Source organism: Neopelma chrysocephalum, unplaced genomic scaffold (genome assembly GCF_003984885.1).
Source record: "Neopelma chrysocephalum unplaced genomic scaffold, ASM398488v2 Primary Assembly neopelma1_74, whole genome shotgun sequence".
NCBI lineage: Eukaryota > Metazoa > Chordata > Aves > Passeriformes > Pipridae > Neopelma > Neopelma chrysocephalum.
In genome coordinates, this window is record NW_020897735.1 from 5,953,325 (window position 1) to 5,971,525 (window position 18,201).

Here is an 18,201-nt window from a genome sequence, read left to right on the forward strand (position 1 = left end):
TTTGTGGCTTGCAGAGGAAACAAGGGTGTGCTGGTGGGGATGACTGGAATTAATCATATTTGCCTTCAGGAGAGGACAGAGGAAATGTGGAGTCCTCAAAAAATACCAGAGAAGGCACTTCATGTGATACAACCCCAGGGCTGGGACAGGACCAGGGATCTTCCCTGTCTCTGGGGGAAGGAAAAACATCCAAGGCTTGTAGGAGCAGAACTCTTGCATCCATTCCAAGCAGAGCAATTGCTGGGAGGGATCCTACTCTTCTCCAGCGTGTTCCATGTACATTTTAAATCATTTAGGAAACACGCTGTATGTCTGCGCTGCAGAAACTGTGCTTTAGGGCTGAATTATTTCACTACTTTCAGTTCTAAAACACGACTGTCACTGCTCATCACACGTTTTCTAACCACTTAATACATGCAGATTCTGTTAACATTTCTCATTACAATTTTAGTAAAGGGAAACATCTGTTTCCCCCCCCGCCTTAGAAAGTACATTGCATCTTCCAAGCTGCCACATGCCTTTGAAATTCCATGTTTAATCAATGCCATAATCTCTTCCACAAAAATACCCCCAGCACTCAGATAAGCAGCCATGCAACAACCACCAGCCCCCACCATTTCACCATGGTTAAATGTTTCCAGTTTTCCTAAAGAGCAGAGCAGTGCTGAAAAACCCACACCAAACCCAAGGGTTTTGTTGATCAAATGATGAAACAAACAGCACAAGTTTGGGAATACAAAATATATTTCAAGCTTACAAAAGTCTTCAACATTGCAAATTCTGTCTCAAAACACAAACTGTACATGGATATTTTCATTGGGGTGTAGATTATTATGATCAGATCTCCCCAGATAGATCATTCCACATCATACATAGATCTTCAAAACACCTCAGTCTCACACGTGCCCTGCAGACTGATGGCTTTTAAAGAGTCAAATGTATTAGTGCAACCTCAGTGCTCAGTACAGGTGAAAGGTTCAGAAATGGAACCACCTCTCAGACCACCAGTGCCCTCCCAAGAGCAGAGTGTTGACTCCTCATGGTCTCATCTGGGCTACTACTGCCTGCAAGTGTCATGAAAAGCTTCCAGTGTTCGGAAATCCCTCCATGTGGGTGGAAGGCCATCCTGCAGAAACTTTCCGCAGCGCTGGCAGGGAGCCTGGAACAGCTTTATGTAACTTCTTAACCAGGTCTAAAAGGAAAAGGGAGAGAAATTAAAGAAAACTGGCTATGGATGTTCCCCTTTGTCATCATTCTTGTCAAACAGTAACAGCAAGGACAGAGGATGTACCTTGGCGAGGCCCCAGTGAGGTACACGGTGATTTTATAAACAGAAACACACCGAGGATTACAAGGTCAGTGTATAGCTGAATTCCCACTTTATTAATCATCTTTTGCTTTTTTAGTCACTTAAGCAAATTTGTTAATAAAAATTCTTGCCCTCTGAGTCTGCAGCTCGAGAATCACGAGGGAAGGCGGGTGTTGTAACGTGCCTCATATTTTTACTGGAATATAATTGTTCTTGATCAGTGCCTTCTGCAACCAAATATTGGTTTGTTTGTTCCTATGATCATCCATCACTCCCCTGATGCAATCACACTGGAAAGGGCTGGACTCCTCAGAGCTGGAGACAGAAGGGCTCCCACATCCAGCTAACGAACTTCCTCTCTAATGTGATTTTAGGATCGATACTCGCTGGTCATAAAAAGAATGAACCATTTTAAACCTGATTACACTGATGACTGTATATATAAAAGGCTGAACAACATAGACTAAGTTCAGAGTGTTCCCAGGTAAAGTTCCTGCCTCTAAGTGGGTTGTTCCCATTGTCACACACAGCAATGAGCGCTTACATAACGCAATTCCCAACTCCAAGAGATACACAACTGAAAACCCCCTAGACCAGCAGATTTATACTGTGAAGGATGCACATGAATCTTGTCATTTAAAGTCCTATTGAATTACATCGATAAGAGAAAATTGCTCTCTGAAGAAGGGGTCAGCTGAGTTTATTGAAACAAATCCTTCCATCTTCATCAGAGCCTTCTCTATAGCAACCAAACCCTCAGCCGTCAATAACTCTCCTCCAAAAGAACTACATCTTCTCTGGGTTTAGCAGTAAATACAGGGACAAGGGCAACACAACTCTACAAGTAAATTGCTGTTATTTACTTCAGCTTGGATGGGCTTTGCTTGCACTACAGAGAAATCGAATTTTCTGAACCATAACACAGAAATAGGTAAATGAAGTTAAATTGTGCGCTTGAGACATCTGTTGTCAGGAAAAAAAAAAGGAACGGGTTCTTCATTGCCATCAGAGAATTAGGGCTTCAGAACATCCTGTCATGTGGATTGCACAACTGACATGTGAAAGGCCCAACATATTGACACTTGTGCTGTGGGGCTGGTTTTGCTTTGTTAGAAGTTTTAGTGTTTTCCCCAATCAATGCGGCAGGTCCTTGGCTCGCGCAGACGTGCGACTCGCTCTGTGAAACATTCATTTTCAGAAACATGCTGAACATGGATCTGACCACTAACAGTTGCTTCCACCTTTCAAAACCTATTATCTTAAGATGCTCTCCAAGAGAAAAAGGCCTTTGCAAATCTCTCATCTCAGTGGCCTTTTTATTAAATAACCAATCCAGCACAGCAGGGAGGGGAGTTGGATTGTTCTGCAATTACACAGCGGAAATTAAGGATGTAAAAGAACCACTGCTAAACACACCTAAAGACTGTGAATGGTAAAATCAGATTGTTGTTTTCCAAAGTTTCAGTTGCACTGCTCCAGGTGAAGGGGTAACATAAGGGAAGGAAATGAAGGAAAAAGCCTGAATTGCAGAGAAAACCTCTCCCAAAAACCTCCTGTGGAGACTGTAGCAGAGAGAACAGTAAAAGTCTCCACTGCCAAAATTCATCTTGGTAGGAGGAATTCTGAATAATAAACTCTTCTCACCCTCTGATTAACAGGGCTGCTTATACACAAGTTTATTTCACAAATACTATTCTAAATATAAACAGAATTAAAGGTGATAAACTTTAATCTGCATGTCAAGCAGAATAGTATTGGATTAATTTTATTTAGTAAGAAAAGACCTGAATACTCCAGTATTTCCTTGATTCTCCAAACACCTGATGCTGTGCTCAGTGAGTACATGCTATTCCTTAGGAATAGAGTTTTGGCTGGACATGGATACAGCAAAATGGAACCTTCCCCATCCTGTTCCTGCCTCTCACCATTCCCTAAATAATGCCCATCACTTCCCATACTGGACAAGCTGCCTCAGCTGGAATACACCAACTGGGAATTTCCTCTTACCAGGGAACTTCCAGTGGAGCATTTTGTACATCCAGACCTTGACTCCCAGCACAGTAGGAACAGTGTGAAAGGGCTGGGCCATAAGGAAAGAGTTTGGTTGGGAGAGTTCTTCCCAACACTAGTTATCCCAAGGTAATGAGAACAAGCCCTTCATCCCTATGAGATGTATGAGAGACAAAAAATTACAGTCTCCACTTATTTAAACAGGGGGAATCACAACTCTATCAGAACTTCCTGATGTTGATCACTTTAAGCAAACTCTTAATGGAAAATGTCTTTTCCAACACACTCACCATGAAGGACCTGACCACCACATCTGGCATCTGAGGCAGCTGGTAATGCAGCAGAGCAGTGGTTGCATGATCTGTCACCTGCATCAGACAAAGGCAGAAAATATCTTTATTAATTCTCTATTTCAGACAAAGTAGTGTTAATCTGCAGGAAAACTGTATCAAAATTCTCTGGGGAAGCAGGATTACTCAGTTTCATTTCCTCTGAAACCAGGAATCAATTATTATGATTATGGTTTATAAATACTTGCATTACTAAAACGTTTGTGATAGAAAGCTTTTTAATTTCCCAGACAGAGCCATAACAAGATCACACATCCAGGAATTACAGCTGGACACAATATATATAAAATAGGTATTATAAATATAAACATACATATATTTACAATACACAAGAATAATTACAAAAAAAAAATCAGGGAAACTAACCATTTCTTTAAAAAGACTCTAATTTTTAAATTATTCTGGAAGGGGCCTGTTGCTGACAGCTATGATACAATTCTCTAACAGTATTCAGCCTGGCAGCTTCCTCAGTTATCAGTACAGTCAACAGTTGCTGCTGCTTAGAAATTCTAGGCTGAATGAAAGAAATTATTCAAAAAATTCCTTGGGCTGGACTATTAGAGAACTCAAACCAAAAAAACACGAGAGCTCTTTCACTTATTTTAACCTGTAAATCTCATAATGGTCCTCATCAGTAATATCAAAGTAACCAACAGAATACATGTCTTTACAGAGAGTGATTAAATTGTTCTAGTTTTAACATGAAGGAGTAGTGCTCTTCTCAGGGCTTGTCTATGTACTACAGCAAATTTTGAGTAAGACAAAGTGTGAACTGAAATTCCCATTGCTATTCCCAGCTAACTCCAGCTGTTCCCGACTTGTAGCTGGTCTAATTCAGCCACGGGAGTTGTGCTGGAACACTCCAACTTTCACTGGCGGAAAGAGAGGCTCGTGCTCGGAGCTATTCAGGGAGGTGACTCTGTCAGAGAGATATTTCTGAATAAATCCATGTATAGCCAGGCTCTAATTCACACTGTACAAACTTCCTCCACAGAGCACCACATCACATCAGTGTGGCCCACGCTGAATCCAGCTCGGTGTTATCCTGCTATTTCAGAATCAGGATCCGCTCCCCGGCGTTCGCACACAACCGGCTCCAAAAGCTGCTCCATTCAGCGTGCGCAAGGACATGTGACTCTGGCATTTGGAAAGGGAAAACTTTTGGGACTGTGCACATTCTGGTGAGTTTGAAAAAACTACTCACAAAATGGACCTCAGCCTGTTTTAGCCATTTATACGTTAGCATAGAAAAAATAAATACCAGAAATAACGTGATTAGGAGTGGATTAACAGCATAGCACAACTCACACCAGCCATTTCCTTTAAACACATCTCATGTAGGATTCAGAAGCCAATCCAAGCCCTACCAGCTATCTGAATTTTTTTCTTTTAAGATGGTGTTTTTACAGGATAGTACCAGACATGTCAAAGAATAGAAAGTTCTGAAGATATTTATGAGCAGCCGCTCTCCTTCTGCTGTATTTTTACTTCTAACAAACTGTGGTTTGTTTTTTTTTTCCTGAACGACAAAGTTGTTTTCTCTTGGCACAGAAGAAAGTTGCTTAAAAAAAAAACCTCCTATTAACAAATTTAAATTGACTGTCCACTTTGGCAAAGTTACCCATATGCTGTTCCTATTGTAATGTGGAGCTAATGAGATTCCTTGGGGAGATAAAAGCCATCCCAGCATTGCTGGAACACTAATAATGCTTCCTGAACAAAAAGAAGGCAATTTCTACCATAAGCAGCTGCTGGTATCCAAAAAAGATCAAAGTGGGAGTCAAATCTGAGGAAGAGGAGTAGGGGAATGACCCCTCCCCTCCCTCCCCCACCCAGAAAAGAGCTGGGCAATGGATAAACTGGGAGGGCATGGGAGTGAAGAGAGAATTAACCCCCCAAGACAACAGAGATGATGAGAGAAAGCACAAACCAGCCATGATTAAAAAAAGAAGAGGAAAAAGGAAAAAAAGAGGAGGGGAAAAATAACCCAAAAAGATCAATACCCAGCTTTACTAATGGCAATAGGATTTCACACCAAAGCAAAGCAAAACAAACTGCATATGCGCCAGCTCACTTCAGGGACGCACTTTTCTTCCAGCCAAGCTGGAATCAGAAACTAATTTATTCTGGGTGTAGGATGATATTTTGTACATTTCAGGGTTTTATTTTATTAACTTCACTTTTATGGCTCTTCCTTACCCACTGCTATCTAAGTTATGGGTCACTTTCTAATTTCTCTACCTGTTTTTATAGGGGAACATATTCTGGAGAGCACACATCGATTGGGACTGAGCTGCTGCTCTGGACCTTGAAATAGATTTTCAAGAGATCTTGCAGAAAAGTTCAATATTTCACAATTCCTCTATTGAAAAGCACTTGTATTTCTTGTCTGAGAAAAGGTAAAACAAGACAATCTCCTGCAGCACAATTCTGCTAAATAAAATAGCTACTGTTTAACTAAACACTTGGAGGCTGAGCAAAAGAGATTTCAGTTACATGGGAAAAAAAATTCTGGCAAAGAGACTCAGTTTTTCACAGAAAGGGTTATAATGCATTGGAACAGAACTGCTCTGTTGGAATATGTTTTCCAAAGGTGACACATCCAAAAAATGGCTTTATTGGGCTTTGATGACACTGGTTAGTCACACAGCATTCCCATAGCTGGAAAATCCATTAAAAAATACAATTGTACAATTCACAGGTGGACAAAGCTGAGCAAGTGCTTCCTGTAACTGGGATAAGCAACATAAAACCAAAGACCTAAGACACAGCTTTGCTCCACCACAGACCAGGTATGTTCCATGGAAGCATTAAGCTATACCTGGCCTAAAAACCAAACCATAAAAACACAAACATCACATAACTAGATTATAACACCTCTCTTTCTCTCCTAGTATTTTATCTCACTGCCAGGAAACATACTTTTCAAAAGTAGGTGCAAAGCATCCTTTAAGAGCCACAACTTTCCTTGCCACTTATTACTGTTTTTTTCCCTCAGTGGCACTGACAACTCCCTCTAATATAAAGGGATTCTCTAAATCCCCTGGAAGGTTTTTAATTTTTTTTTTCTAAACCCTTGTAAGTTCATGGCCTTAACAGTAGCCCGTAGCAATGAGCTCTGGAGGCTGATCAGAGCACTAAGAGAAAAAAAGAAAAAAGAGGAAGTTATTTTATTAGTGTTTAGACCTTTTACAGTGTGGAAAACTGCATGAGAGCCTTTGGCCATTTCCAAGGATTCTCATTACTTAATCTTCTCTCCAAGAACACATCTAAGTCTCTCTGGAGGAATGTGGTGCTTAGAGGTGCTGGGAAGGATGATGGATGGAACAGATGCTGATGAACTCACACAAATCCTTTACACACCCTTCCCCACTCCCAGGTCAGAAAACCACTACTAGACCTCTCTGAAATGTAGGATTTATCCTTTGTTTTCAGAGCTCAGAGAGTGTTTAAGTTATTATTTTGCTTGTTCTGCTGATTTGGACTGGGTCACAGAGGTTTTATTTCACCCAAGGAGGTCTTTGAACAGAGCCAGGGACTGATCCTGCACAGGAGCATTCGAGCAGGTGACTCTGGAACAGCCCATCTCCTCTCCTTGAACAGACAGCAGCAGCCGCCCAGAATTTCTCATGCATGCATTCATCCTGCATGTGATTTCACTCTGAGACTATTGACAAGAATACATCTTCATACATTACAATACTTATGTGCCCTTGTAGTGGTGAAAATTCCATCCCTGGGATCATGCAGCTCACAAACAGCTGGACAGGCACAAACAGCTCCTCGAAGTTTTGGTTAAAATGTGGTTTGGGGAGAAGCACATCAAGCCAAAACAAAACCTGTTGGTGGCATGATAAAACTCGTAGAGTATCAAGGTGAAAATTAGGGTGGGATTCCGAGATCAGAATTAAATATATGGGTTTAAAGCCTTTGCATATGACTTAAACAGCCAAATTGACCAGAGGACCCAGCAACACCAGCTATGCTGCTCATAACTGAGCACCTTGATAAATGGCAATTAATGTTTGACACCATCTCCCAGTTTGATCCACTCACAGCAGTTCCACTATTCAACGTTTTCCCCTCTCTTTTGAATGCTAAAGTATGAGCATTTCACCATTCTCTACAATATGTTTTTTTTTAACCCTCTGCACAATGACCTGGAATTACGCAGCCCTCATGTATCCTATTCTGCCCACCAACATTTAAGCCCCCAAATCATTCCTTATTTCCTGTTTTATTCCTCTTCTTGTGTTAGTGGATCAGGAGACACGAGGTGCTAAAATAAGGAGGTTTAAGATGAAAACAGTCGCCGCTCCTGCAGAGCTCAAATGCCACACCAACATAGAAGCCTGAAAAACCTTTTCTTTGCTCCTTGTGCTTCTGCCCTTTCAGCCTTCCCTCTCTTATTTCTCAGTTCCATTCTCTGAATCTAACCCTGCTGGTCTATTCAATGCCAATAAGGCTTATTCACCCCAGGACCAGCTTCAAGGAGTCTCCAGGGAACTGGGAAAATGACTGTACACGTTAACAGTAATGGGCCCTCTGGGAGCCAGCCCCCATCAGGTTATACACACTGCCTAATAAGAAGGAGAGAGAAAAGCCTTGCTGACACAGCCAATGTTTGCAAACAAAAAGTCAGGACAAATTTAGCTTCGTTTGACAGGGTTGGATTGAAGATCAGAGGTCTCTGGTCCTTAACCTAGAAAGTCGTGCTGCAACCCTGTGAGAATTTGACAGGCCTGCAGCTCCCCCAGGCAGGGATCTTGTGAGCTCCAGATGTTGTTTCTATTATCACTGAAAACAGAGCCTGAGAACTTGGTGCAAGTTTTAAAGAGAAATGGCCCTGCCCTTCAGAGGGGGGATGGATTTTATAGCAGAGTGAAAGGGCTGCCCAGCCTCCTCCTTGGGGGGGGAGTAGTTACTCATCCCTATTTTTCCTTCTCAGCACAGCACTTCCACATTGCCATACTGGTGATTGCCATGAGAAACACATTTCAGGAACATTCAGATGTGCTCTGACACATTTACTGATGATTTTTTAATGGCACGAAAACATTCGTTCTGAAGATCCTGAAGTACAGATCCTACACCAGTAACAGAGTATAATAGTTTCTGTAACACTATTTTATCTATTTCCTTCATTTTGCTACTGGTAAATCACTACTCCTGGGTATTATAAACAGACACAAGTGAAGCTTCAGCGAATAAAGAGAAAATCAAACCAAGCACAGCACCACGGAGAGAAAACTTACTATGCTGAACCACAGCACTTTTCATCACCTGGCTGAAAACCTGACATAGGTCCTGGACTTAACTTCTTCAACTATCAGCTCGACTGTACAGAATCTATTGATTAGAAAGTGCCATCCCCTCGCATTTTTATCACATTTCTCAGGCAAGAATCTGAGAGCACTGTGGAACCAATTCAGTGAGGGCTCCTGTGAAGTCAGCAAGTATTACCCCAACCCAAGGGATGCAAAATTGAGCCAAAGAGAGGTTAAATTGTCCAAGGCAACACAGTGACAGAGCCAGGAACAAAATCTATAAAACTACTATAAAAAACCCCCACAGACAGCTGTTTAACTGGGTACAGGCCACCCTTACCCTGAAGCCTTTCTGGATTGGTGTTTTTTTTTTGTTTTTTTTTTGTAAATATTAATACATTTGGTATTGTTAATCAAGAGAGAACTAGAAAACAGGAACTTAATATTCAGGTCTTATCATATTTTAGATAATTAGGAAGAGAACAAAGAGTCTTTTATCCACTCTGCAGCTACAGAGGCAGGAGTAAGAAGGGTATTTCATGTTTTCTCACTGACCTCTTCCACTCCTAATCTGAAGGCATCACCTGGACCTGAAGAGAAATTTCCTCTACTTATTTATGCCCCCAAAGTCCTTAGCGTGGACTAAGCAAACTTTACATTTACTCTACTCTGTTACCTTGCTATAGACAATTAAAATTATATCATCAAAACCTCACGATTTATTATCATTTAGCATAAATTACAGCAATTCCATTTTACCCTCCCAAGTTGTTCTAAACAAAACATCCAGGAAGACAAACTTATGTCCAAAATGAGCATCCAACTGAACGCACACAGTGGGAAATCGAGATGATGCAAGTAATTACAGAACCTTCAATTCTTCCACTGCAAAAATTACTTTAAAGCACACTGATCAACAAATGGTGGTTTACTTCCCACTGTATTACCCTTCTTGATGCTAAAAAAGAAAGAGTATTTAATCCACTAATCTCTGGGGTAAAGAATCAACTGCAGCAAAGTTTCGTTTTAATGCTCAACAGAGAAGGAGAGCAACCAACCTCCCCCAAAGCTGTCCTTTGATCTCCAGCAGGTTAAAATCACAGGTCAAACACCTTCCCTCCTGACTGCAACTGAAATCTTGGCAGGGAGATACACAAATACAGCCCATGTGCCCCATTTCTGACCCCTGTTTTTACGCCCTTTCGAGTCCCTGACTCCCATTTGTTTCACAAACCACAAACACGGACGAAAGGAAGCTGGAGACTCCAGCTTGAAGGTAAGGAAACTGGAATTTAAACCAGGATCAATCTGAACTTACAGCATTTTGACAAGAGGCCTTCAAAAGGAATCTTCTCTTCCTCCAAAATAGCGAGATATAGATCTTTCTAAAATACACTTTAACCTTCTTAGTAGTTTTATTTTTATTGCTCCCATTCTCTCATCGGTCTTTTCTTACTTTCTGTCATGGAATTTATTCCAGTAAGTCGCTCTTTTTGCTTACACCATCACGGGAAGAGGAGCAGCCAAAATAACGTCATGGAAACTATTTCCAAACTCATTTTGGAAAGTGAGTTCTGCTGAGTTATAAAACTCAAGCCTCGAGGACAGGGGGGCAACCAACCCAAATGAAAACAACAAAACAAAATCCAAATAAACCTGAAACAGTCCTTCCTTCCCCCCAAGCTTTAAACCAGAGAGAGAGGGCTTGAAGATTCCTCATGAAATTTTAAGGCTAATGTAGTATAATCTCTAGTTTCCTATTCCAAATCATGGACTGGAACTGTGATGGGAAATAAATCCAAATTAAACAACAGCAGAAGTGATCTTCTTTTCTACTCACAGTTTTCCATCATTGCAGATTATTGTTTGTCATTTGCAAGTTGTGATGACAGAGAATAAATTCTGAATTTTTTCACATAAGGGCCCAGATATTTAAAATAAACTCCACATACCTCCTATGTGCCTTAGGTAGAGAGAAATGATGTGAGACTTACCTTCTGAAAAACCTGATAGTTGGATTTGGACCATATGTCAAGCTATGAGAAAAAAAGAAAAGTTATATATTACCACACATAAAGAAGCAGCTGTTCAAATTAAAAGAGCAAACAGATCAACAGAGATGTAGCTCTCAGTTCACTATTTTGACCCAGCTGCCTTCACCTGCTGCAAACCAAGAAAGGGAATTAATAATGTAAGATTTCCTTTGTATTGCAATGAAGAATGAACATGGTTCAGCACAGTTTCAATAGAAAAATTATATATACAAGACCTGTTGAATTAATGTGTTCTTTTTAAAAAGCAAAATCTTCATTTGTATGGGGTTGTGGTTGATCTATGCAAATATTCATCAGCTTCAGTCTGTTTCTAAAATGAGGGCATTTTTACTAAGTTTATGCTTGTCTTGTGTTGAATAAGTGATTCAGTTACAAACGACACAAAGAACGTTTAGCTGAATTAAGCCAAAGCTCTGGTCTACTGGGGCTAAATAAAACATCCCTCAGGAAACTGCATTTACATTTGCAGACAAAAATCACACTAAAAGAGATTTAAGGTTGTAGATAACTGCACACATCCATGACTTAAATGTGTGTTCAACTATACCCAAACTAGAGGAACAGAACTGAAATGTTTTATTAGCCCCCAAACCCAGAAGGTAAGGCTGGGTTAACAATCCTTGTTAAACAACCCAGTGGCTCAGTGTTAAACAACTACAACTGACCTGCCGATGGCTCAATTTGCCCTGTGCAATATCATGTATTCTGACAAGGGAAAGCAGCAAGGAACAACAAGAGGAATTTCCAGTCCCAGACTTGCAAATCACTTCTTTTTTTCTACAGATCCCAGTATAGTCAACAATTCTATGTGCACAAAATTTGTCACAGGAAAGGTGTTTGATACAGCATTGACTTCAGGAATCTTAGACTTGACAGAAGAACAAAAAATTCTGACTGAATTTATGAAGCAGGGATGACCCCTCTAGTGCCTGATACCACAGTTGGACATGTGTGTCCAAAATGGGGGTTTATCTCCTTTACTGGTACAATTGATTACTTTACTTCTGACTTATGTACCCATAAGTTCTAACTGACATTACAAATCTTTTAAAAGGCACAAAAAGAGCCTGAAATCAAGGAAATCATGTAAAATGAGTAAAACATATTATAGGGGGTGGGAGAGGGAACAGACGGGGAAGGATCCGAACCCACATGATTAATTCACAATGCTAAAAATGTTCAGAATGCTAAAAGCTCTCATTCTTTTAAGAGTAACACTATTAAGTGGCCCATGTCCAAATGCTGGTACAGCTGAGACTCTTGTATCCCCAATCCTCAGTCTGGAGAGGAGGTGATGTTAAAGACTTCCCAAATCCCTTCAGGATCGATGTTCCATGGCTCAGCACCGCTGACCTTGCCGTGAGACAAAAGGCAGCTGAGGTCTCAATGCCTTTTCCAGGTTGGATGAAGACACAAGTACCCTGAGGCACGTCCCTCCAAACACCTTTTTACATTTCCTGGCTCTTGGGGTGGGATCAAGAACCTGTGTGAACACCAACACTCAGAGGGTTCAGCCCAGACTTGGACCCAGCACTGATTTACATGGTATTATTCAACTTGTGCCTGCTGGGAAGGCAGCATTGCACTTTCACATTAGAAAAATCTACATTTGAAAATAAAACATTAATGTATATTTAAAAAAAAACCTGTTTTCATGTAATTTGAGGCTTTCTTTGACCGCAGAGCTGCTGTAATTGGAATGTATATATGGTTTTGTTAATCTCTAGTGATCAAACCAAGTATGTGATCCTCTCTAGTTAGACTCAAAAAAAGTCCACTTCAGATGTTGCTTTAAGATGAGTCCAACAGGTTCTGAATGTTCATTAGTTGGCACGGAGATGGAAAAGCTGAAATAGTAATGAATGTCTGTCTTACAGACATGATGTTCTCCATGATAAAAAAAGGAAAGAAAGAAAAAAGAAGAAAAGAAAAAGCCACCAATCCCCCCCCCTTCCATGCACACATCCTAAATGAGTGCCCACCTTTCCCCCTGAAACTGAGGATTAAGGCAGAGGCAGATTAAAGAATGCATCGTTATAGGTCTATTATTCTTCAACTTTTCACTTTCAATCAAGACACACATTTGTAACTAAAAAAACTGCTGAAAGCACAATTTCAGGGCATCCTCTGCATGTGAATTAAACTGGGGCTTTTTTTCCCAGTGCCCCCTCTCCCCACCCACCCCCAGCAGCTGTAACAAGAGGCCACTTTCTGAAGGTCGTCTGAACGATTTCAAAGGCGATAACAAATCAGAATGTTCCTGCATCTGATATCAAACAGGTCCGGTGCCAACACTTATTAGAGAAATCGGATTCAACCCCCCCTTCACCCAAACACACACACATCCAGCTTTGAAGTGGTGAGAATGCAGGGATCAGAAATTACCCGAGAGACAGCTCTGCCTGTCTTTGAAGCTTTCCTTTGATACGACTATTTCTTTTCCTCTCTTACGCTAGCAGGCTAAAAGCTGCCTTTTCTTATTGATATGGGGTAATTAATGAAGCCATAGCATTAACATAACCCAAGTTCCTTATCATGAGAATTCAACTGAGACACTTATGTTTCTTTAGTTAACTCTAAGGGATGCAAAAATAGGAATTTGGCAGCGCTGTGAAGCACCCACTCCAAATATGCCCTGTCAAGGTGGTTCTTGGCCTCTACTTACAAAGAAAAGCATGGAATTATTATGCCCAAAATTCCCAATATGGTTTTATTTTTATTGGCAGACTAGGGCTTCTAATGGCTCAGCTGACCATCCACCTGCCCTGAAAGGGTGAGTGCATGGCTTCATTTACTCTGGAATCGGGACAACACCAGTAATGAATTGCTATCCATGGTTAAATTCCAGTGCACAATGAGTATGTCACAGTTTGAAATTAAGGGTGGCACTGTGCCATCACTGAAATCACGAGGCTAATTAAAAATGCATCAGTCTGTGGTGGACATGATGGGTTAGGATGGTGAGCAAGAGACTGCAGAGCGAGCAGGTACAGCACCCAGATATGTCACACCTGCCAGTTCTCACCCATTGTTTTTGCAAAGTGTCACCAAAAATGTCAAAGTTATGCAGCTGGCAACTTGGCAAAGACATATTCTGCAGGGTCTGTGAATAATTCACGAGAGAAGTACATGAAGCACTTAAGAAATGCAATGATTCTGTCTGTATAAGCAAAGTTTGAAAATAAAACCCCAGAATGGAGTGTCTTGTTTTACTCACTGCAAGCTTGAGATTTCTATTTTTTCACCTTAATTCTGAAAGTATTTCAATCTATAAGAGGGAGGGCCCAATTTAACTAGACTTCACAGCAGAAACCATGTAAAGCTTTCCTGTAAGTACCTGTCAAACTACACAGCACAACATGTGAGGGAAGAGCAAGATAAAGCAACGTGGAAAATGCAATGTCAGCTCTCCTGGGTACCTGTGGTGTGTCCCTGTGCAGCTCCACAGCTATGAGAAACACCCATATTTGTGGACTTTTTTTCCTAGATTTGCCTAGGAAAGGCAGAAGGACCAGAAGACCATCAACACTTCTGCTTTTGCATTCATCTCTTCCCTTTATCTTCCCAATAATGCAAAATTTGCTACAACAGTGTATTTTCAGTAATAAATGATGATGACTACCTTGTCAGTGAGGAAATCTCTGGCCTTTCTGTGCACAGTCCCTTTCTCACTCATTGTCTATGTGACCAGTGATTCCCAGTTCTTTGGTTGAGTACCACTGAATACACCTGGTTGTCCCAAACCCTGCTGTGCTTGGACAAAGCCCCCCACTGAATTTCACTTTTTTTACTTAAAGGACCTTCCAACTTGTGCAGTTTGGAGGGTGACTCAACAGACCTTCATCCAGCTATTTTACTTAAAAAAGCACAGCTACTTATCCAGTGTCACTTCTTCAACGTGGCTCACAGAAAAGACAGGCACTCCAGCATTGCCATATTGTTTGATAAGCACCTAGTTCATCTTCTCACTGCTGTTTACAAATATTAAATGCTTCCTGGGAATCCATAAACTAATTCCCAAATCAACAATAACTGTGTAAACTGCTCACTGGAAAAACGATCACCTCCTACTGTGTTCCTGAGTGTTCCTCGTATTTCTGGTATTTAATAAAGATGATATTCACTGATGTTTTTCTTACTCTTCCGTGTCTCTCCTGAATGCTAGTGCATTTTTCATGCTATCAGGCTACAAACTGAGAAGTCAGACTCGTATGGTGAAACCTCACTGAAGTACTTTCCCAACAGCATCTGTTGTGACAGGGAAGGAATTGCAATGGACTGTGTTTGTAACTCACTGTAATCGCTCATTCCCAGCAGGCACAATGAGGAAAGCAAATCATTGCAAGAGCACAATCTTATTCTTATTCTCCAATTACCAGTGTAGTTAATTAGGGGAAAAAAAAAAGGAGCTCACTGTTTGTCAATATGTGCTCCAGTTGGCAAAACTAGCAAGCTACGCATTTATTTAATCTTCCAAGCCAAATTTACTCGTGATTTAAGCGGTTGCAACTCCAATTCTACCTAAGTCAAATGAAATGTTCCTATTTATACCTGAAGCACAGACCTTCAGGTTTGCAAAATCCTCGGGATGCCCAATGGAATAGCAAACTGCCACGTAAAGGTCACGGGAGGGACACTCCTGAGAGCAGCCTCACAGCCCAGGGTTGGACACAGAAAGCTAAATCGGTAGAAAACAGACTCCCCTGCAGACTGGCTTAAAGCAAGAAGATAAGCCAGGTGTTAACACTGATGCTCTGGAGGAGCTGAACTGCTCCCCACTGACAGCAGGCAAAGGTTAGTGCCCTGTGCCCAGAGCTGGCCTTGGCAGGTCCTGCTCTCCCCTCGCAGCAGAAGACACCAGAGGAACAGTGTGGGGCTCTCGGGAGAGTTAACCTTGAGCTGAACAGAAGCCCAACGCCAGATGCTGAGTTTCAGAAAGGAACTCCTTACTTAGCTTTTCAGCACATAGAGCATTATTGTATTTCAAGGGAGCTTCAAAGGAAACTGGATTCATCAGAGAAAACGAGCACACCCAAATGAAGTGTGACACAGGAATCCATCATGCACTGTCACTGCTCTTTTGGCAGACTATCATTTCACTTCCGTGCAGAACTTGGGGTGAAGAGGAGCTGGGGCTGTAACTCTGTATTTATATGCTAATATACAGGGAGTATAGAGCAGCTGCTTCTGTGGCAAACTGGTATTTAAACCTGCATATCTGAATAATGCAAATCAAAATCAAGCAGTTTTTATTTTACTACTTCTTAGGCCAGTCCCCCGCCCTTCAAGGGAGAATCTCTCACCTGGGAAATGCAGCCGCACTATTTCCATCAGCTCCTGGCCTTTTCCAGAGAACAGAGGCTCAGACTCAGAGCCACTGAACTCTGGGTCAGTACACAACGTGCTTCTGTGTGCTAAAATACAGTTATCACTTCTGAAAGGAAAAGGAGTCTCACCTCATTATAACATGGCCTATGGGTGCCAAATATTCATCTTGATATAATGAACTTTTTATTTTAATAGGTTTTATAATCAGAACAGAAAGCTCCAGAGAGACAATGTGAAACATGGAGGTATTTAGTGCTGTTACTGGCAACGGAGAGTCCTGGCGGATGTCCCTGTAAGAGAGATCATTCCACCCTGGAAAGAGAACCAAGAGGAGCTGAAGGGCCGTCAGGTCCCGTTAACATCTCCTGATGCACTGAGGAGAACCATATGGAGCGTGTGCAGGTACAAGGAATCTCAGGGTTCAAGCAGGGTGAACTGTGCATAACACAAATCACTTGTGGAAGCAGGTAACACTTGCTTTAGGAGCTGCTGTTATGCAAATTATTGGGGACTTACCTACGCAAGATCCTCTCCGCTGTGTTTGTCAAGTTGAGCACAAAACCAGCCCGAGATTTCCCAGTGGCTCTCAGAAAAGAGAAAGCTGAACCTTGGGCTATTGATGTGCTGCTACACTGCAAAAAGGTTTTCTCAGCAGACACTACTAACGCAGCAACGGGGGTCCAAGGTGATAAATTAGAAATTCAAGCAAAGGCTTCAGAGCTTAGGAAGAAGTCAGAGACTTGGGTATGCAAAATTCAAGTAAAGCACGACAAATTTAAACCAGTGCATTCTGCAAACACCCACAGCTTTTGCCAGTTCTATGTTTCCAGTGTATTTGTGAGGGGATCCCTGTTTTCTGTCATGTAAATACCAGGTACAAATGAAATGTGATGTGGCTGGATATGCAATAACCCACCTTGCCATCCTCAGTGTAGACATTCTCGTTGTACCCTTTGACGATTGTCCGGTCAATGAAGAGGCTCCTCATCACCACTATCACTTTTAACACTTTTCCTAAGGTAACCTGTGAAGAACAGGGGAAGGACAAAAACAAGCTGAAGGCGAGTCGACGGTGTCTGAATTCATAAGACCATCAAGTTAACAGCTTAAGTTGATGCAATTTCGGTTTTCAATATTTTATAGAGAGACCAAAATAAAAGATCTAAAAGCAGCGTGTGTTATGAGGAGGAGAGAGACTATAAAGTGCAGAACAAACAAACATTCATTTGCAACTGAAAATGTATGAGTTCACAGAATTCCCTTGTGCAGACATGACACTGCCAAGCAATTCTCTCCATTTTATTAACACCACAACTCAATAACTTGTCAAAAACAATGGGCAAATGTGATTATTTTCGATGAATTTGATATTCTCCAATATAAGTCCACTTAGAGAAACACAATTTGAAAGAAGAATCGGACTCTCCTAATGCTGGCTTGTAAAAGCATGCCATGAGTTTAATGGAAAACATTTTCAGTCCAATAAAAATGTAAAATTATTTCAAAGGAAACTACAGCTTAAAGTAAAAATGTTACATTTCCAAAGGTTTAATTTTCTCCTGTTGAAGTGCTAAAGTGCAAAGAATAAAACTAGTATCATGGAAAACATATAAGGTCAGTCAGAATATAACAACAGAAATAAGCCTAAATTGTATTATTGACAAAAATGCAATAATGAAGGCATTTTAATCTAAAAATCAATTTACATTTCAAAGATGAACTTGCACTTCAATACGGTTAAGATGTGTGTCTAACAAGAATTCTGTCATTGTGTTTTGTTATACAGAGATTATTAGAGAGTTTTTCCTCACCCACAAAAGCATAAAACCGAGATAAAAAAGAAACAATTAGTTCATTTTAATATTTCCCAACCAGCAGCGGCT

At 41.0% G+C, this 18,201-nt stretch overlaps 1 protein-coding gene across 1 annotated transcript in view; it reads right to left on the reverse strand.

Moving 5' to 3' along the window:
* Positions 1-726: 726 nt before the first annotated feature.
* MED27 (mediator complex subunit 27) overlaps positions 727-18,201 on the reverse strand; it is an 83,888-nt gene continuing 66,413 nt past the window's right edge. The window contains exons 5-8 of the mRNA XM_027687761.1: positions 17,235-17,342; positions 10,931-10,972; positions 3,610-3,687; positions 727-1,192 (exon numbers count right to left, since the gene is read on the reverse strand). Coding sequence (XP_027543562.1) covers positions 1,058-1,192; positions 3,610-3,687; positions 10,931-10,972; positions 17,235-17,342 — 363 coding nt within the window. The 3' untranslated portion in view covers positions 727-1,057. The remainder of the gene's footprint in view (positions 1,193-3,609; positions 3,688-10,930; positions 10,973-17,234; positions 17,343-18,201) is intronic.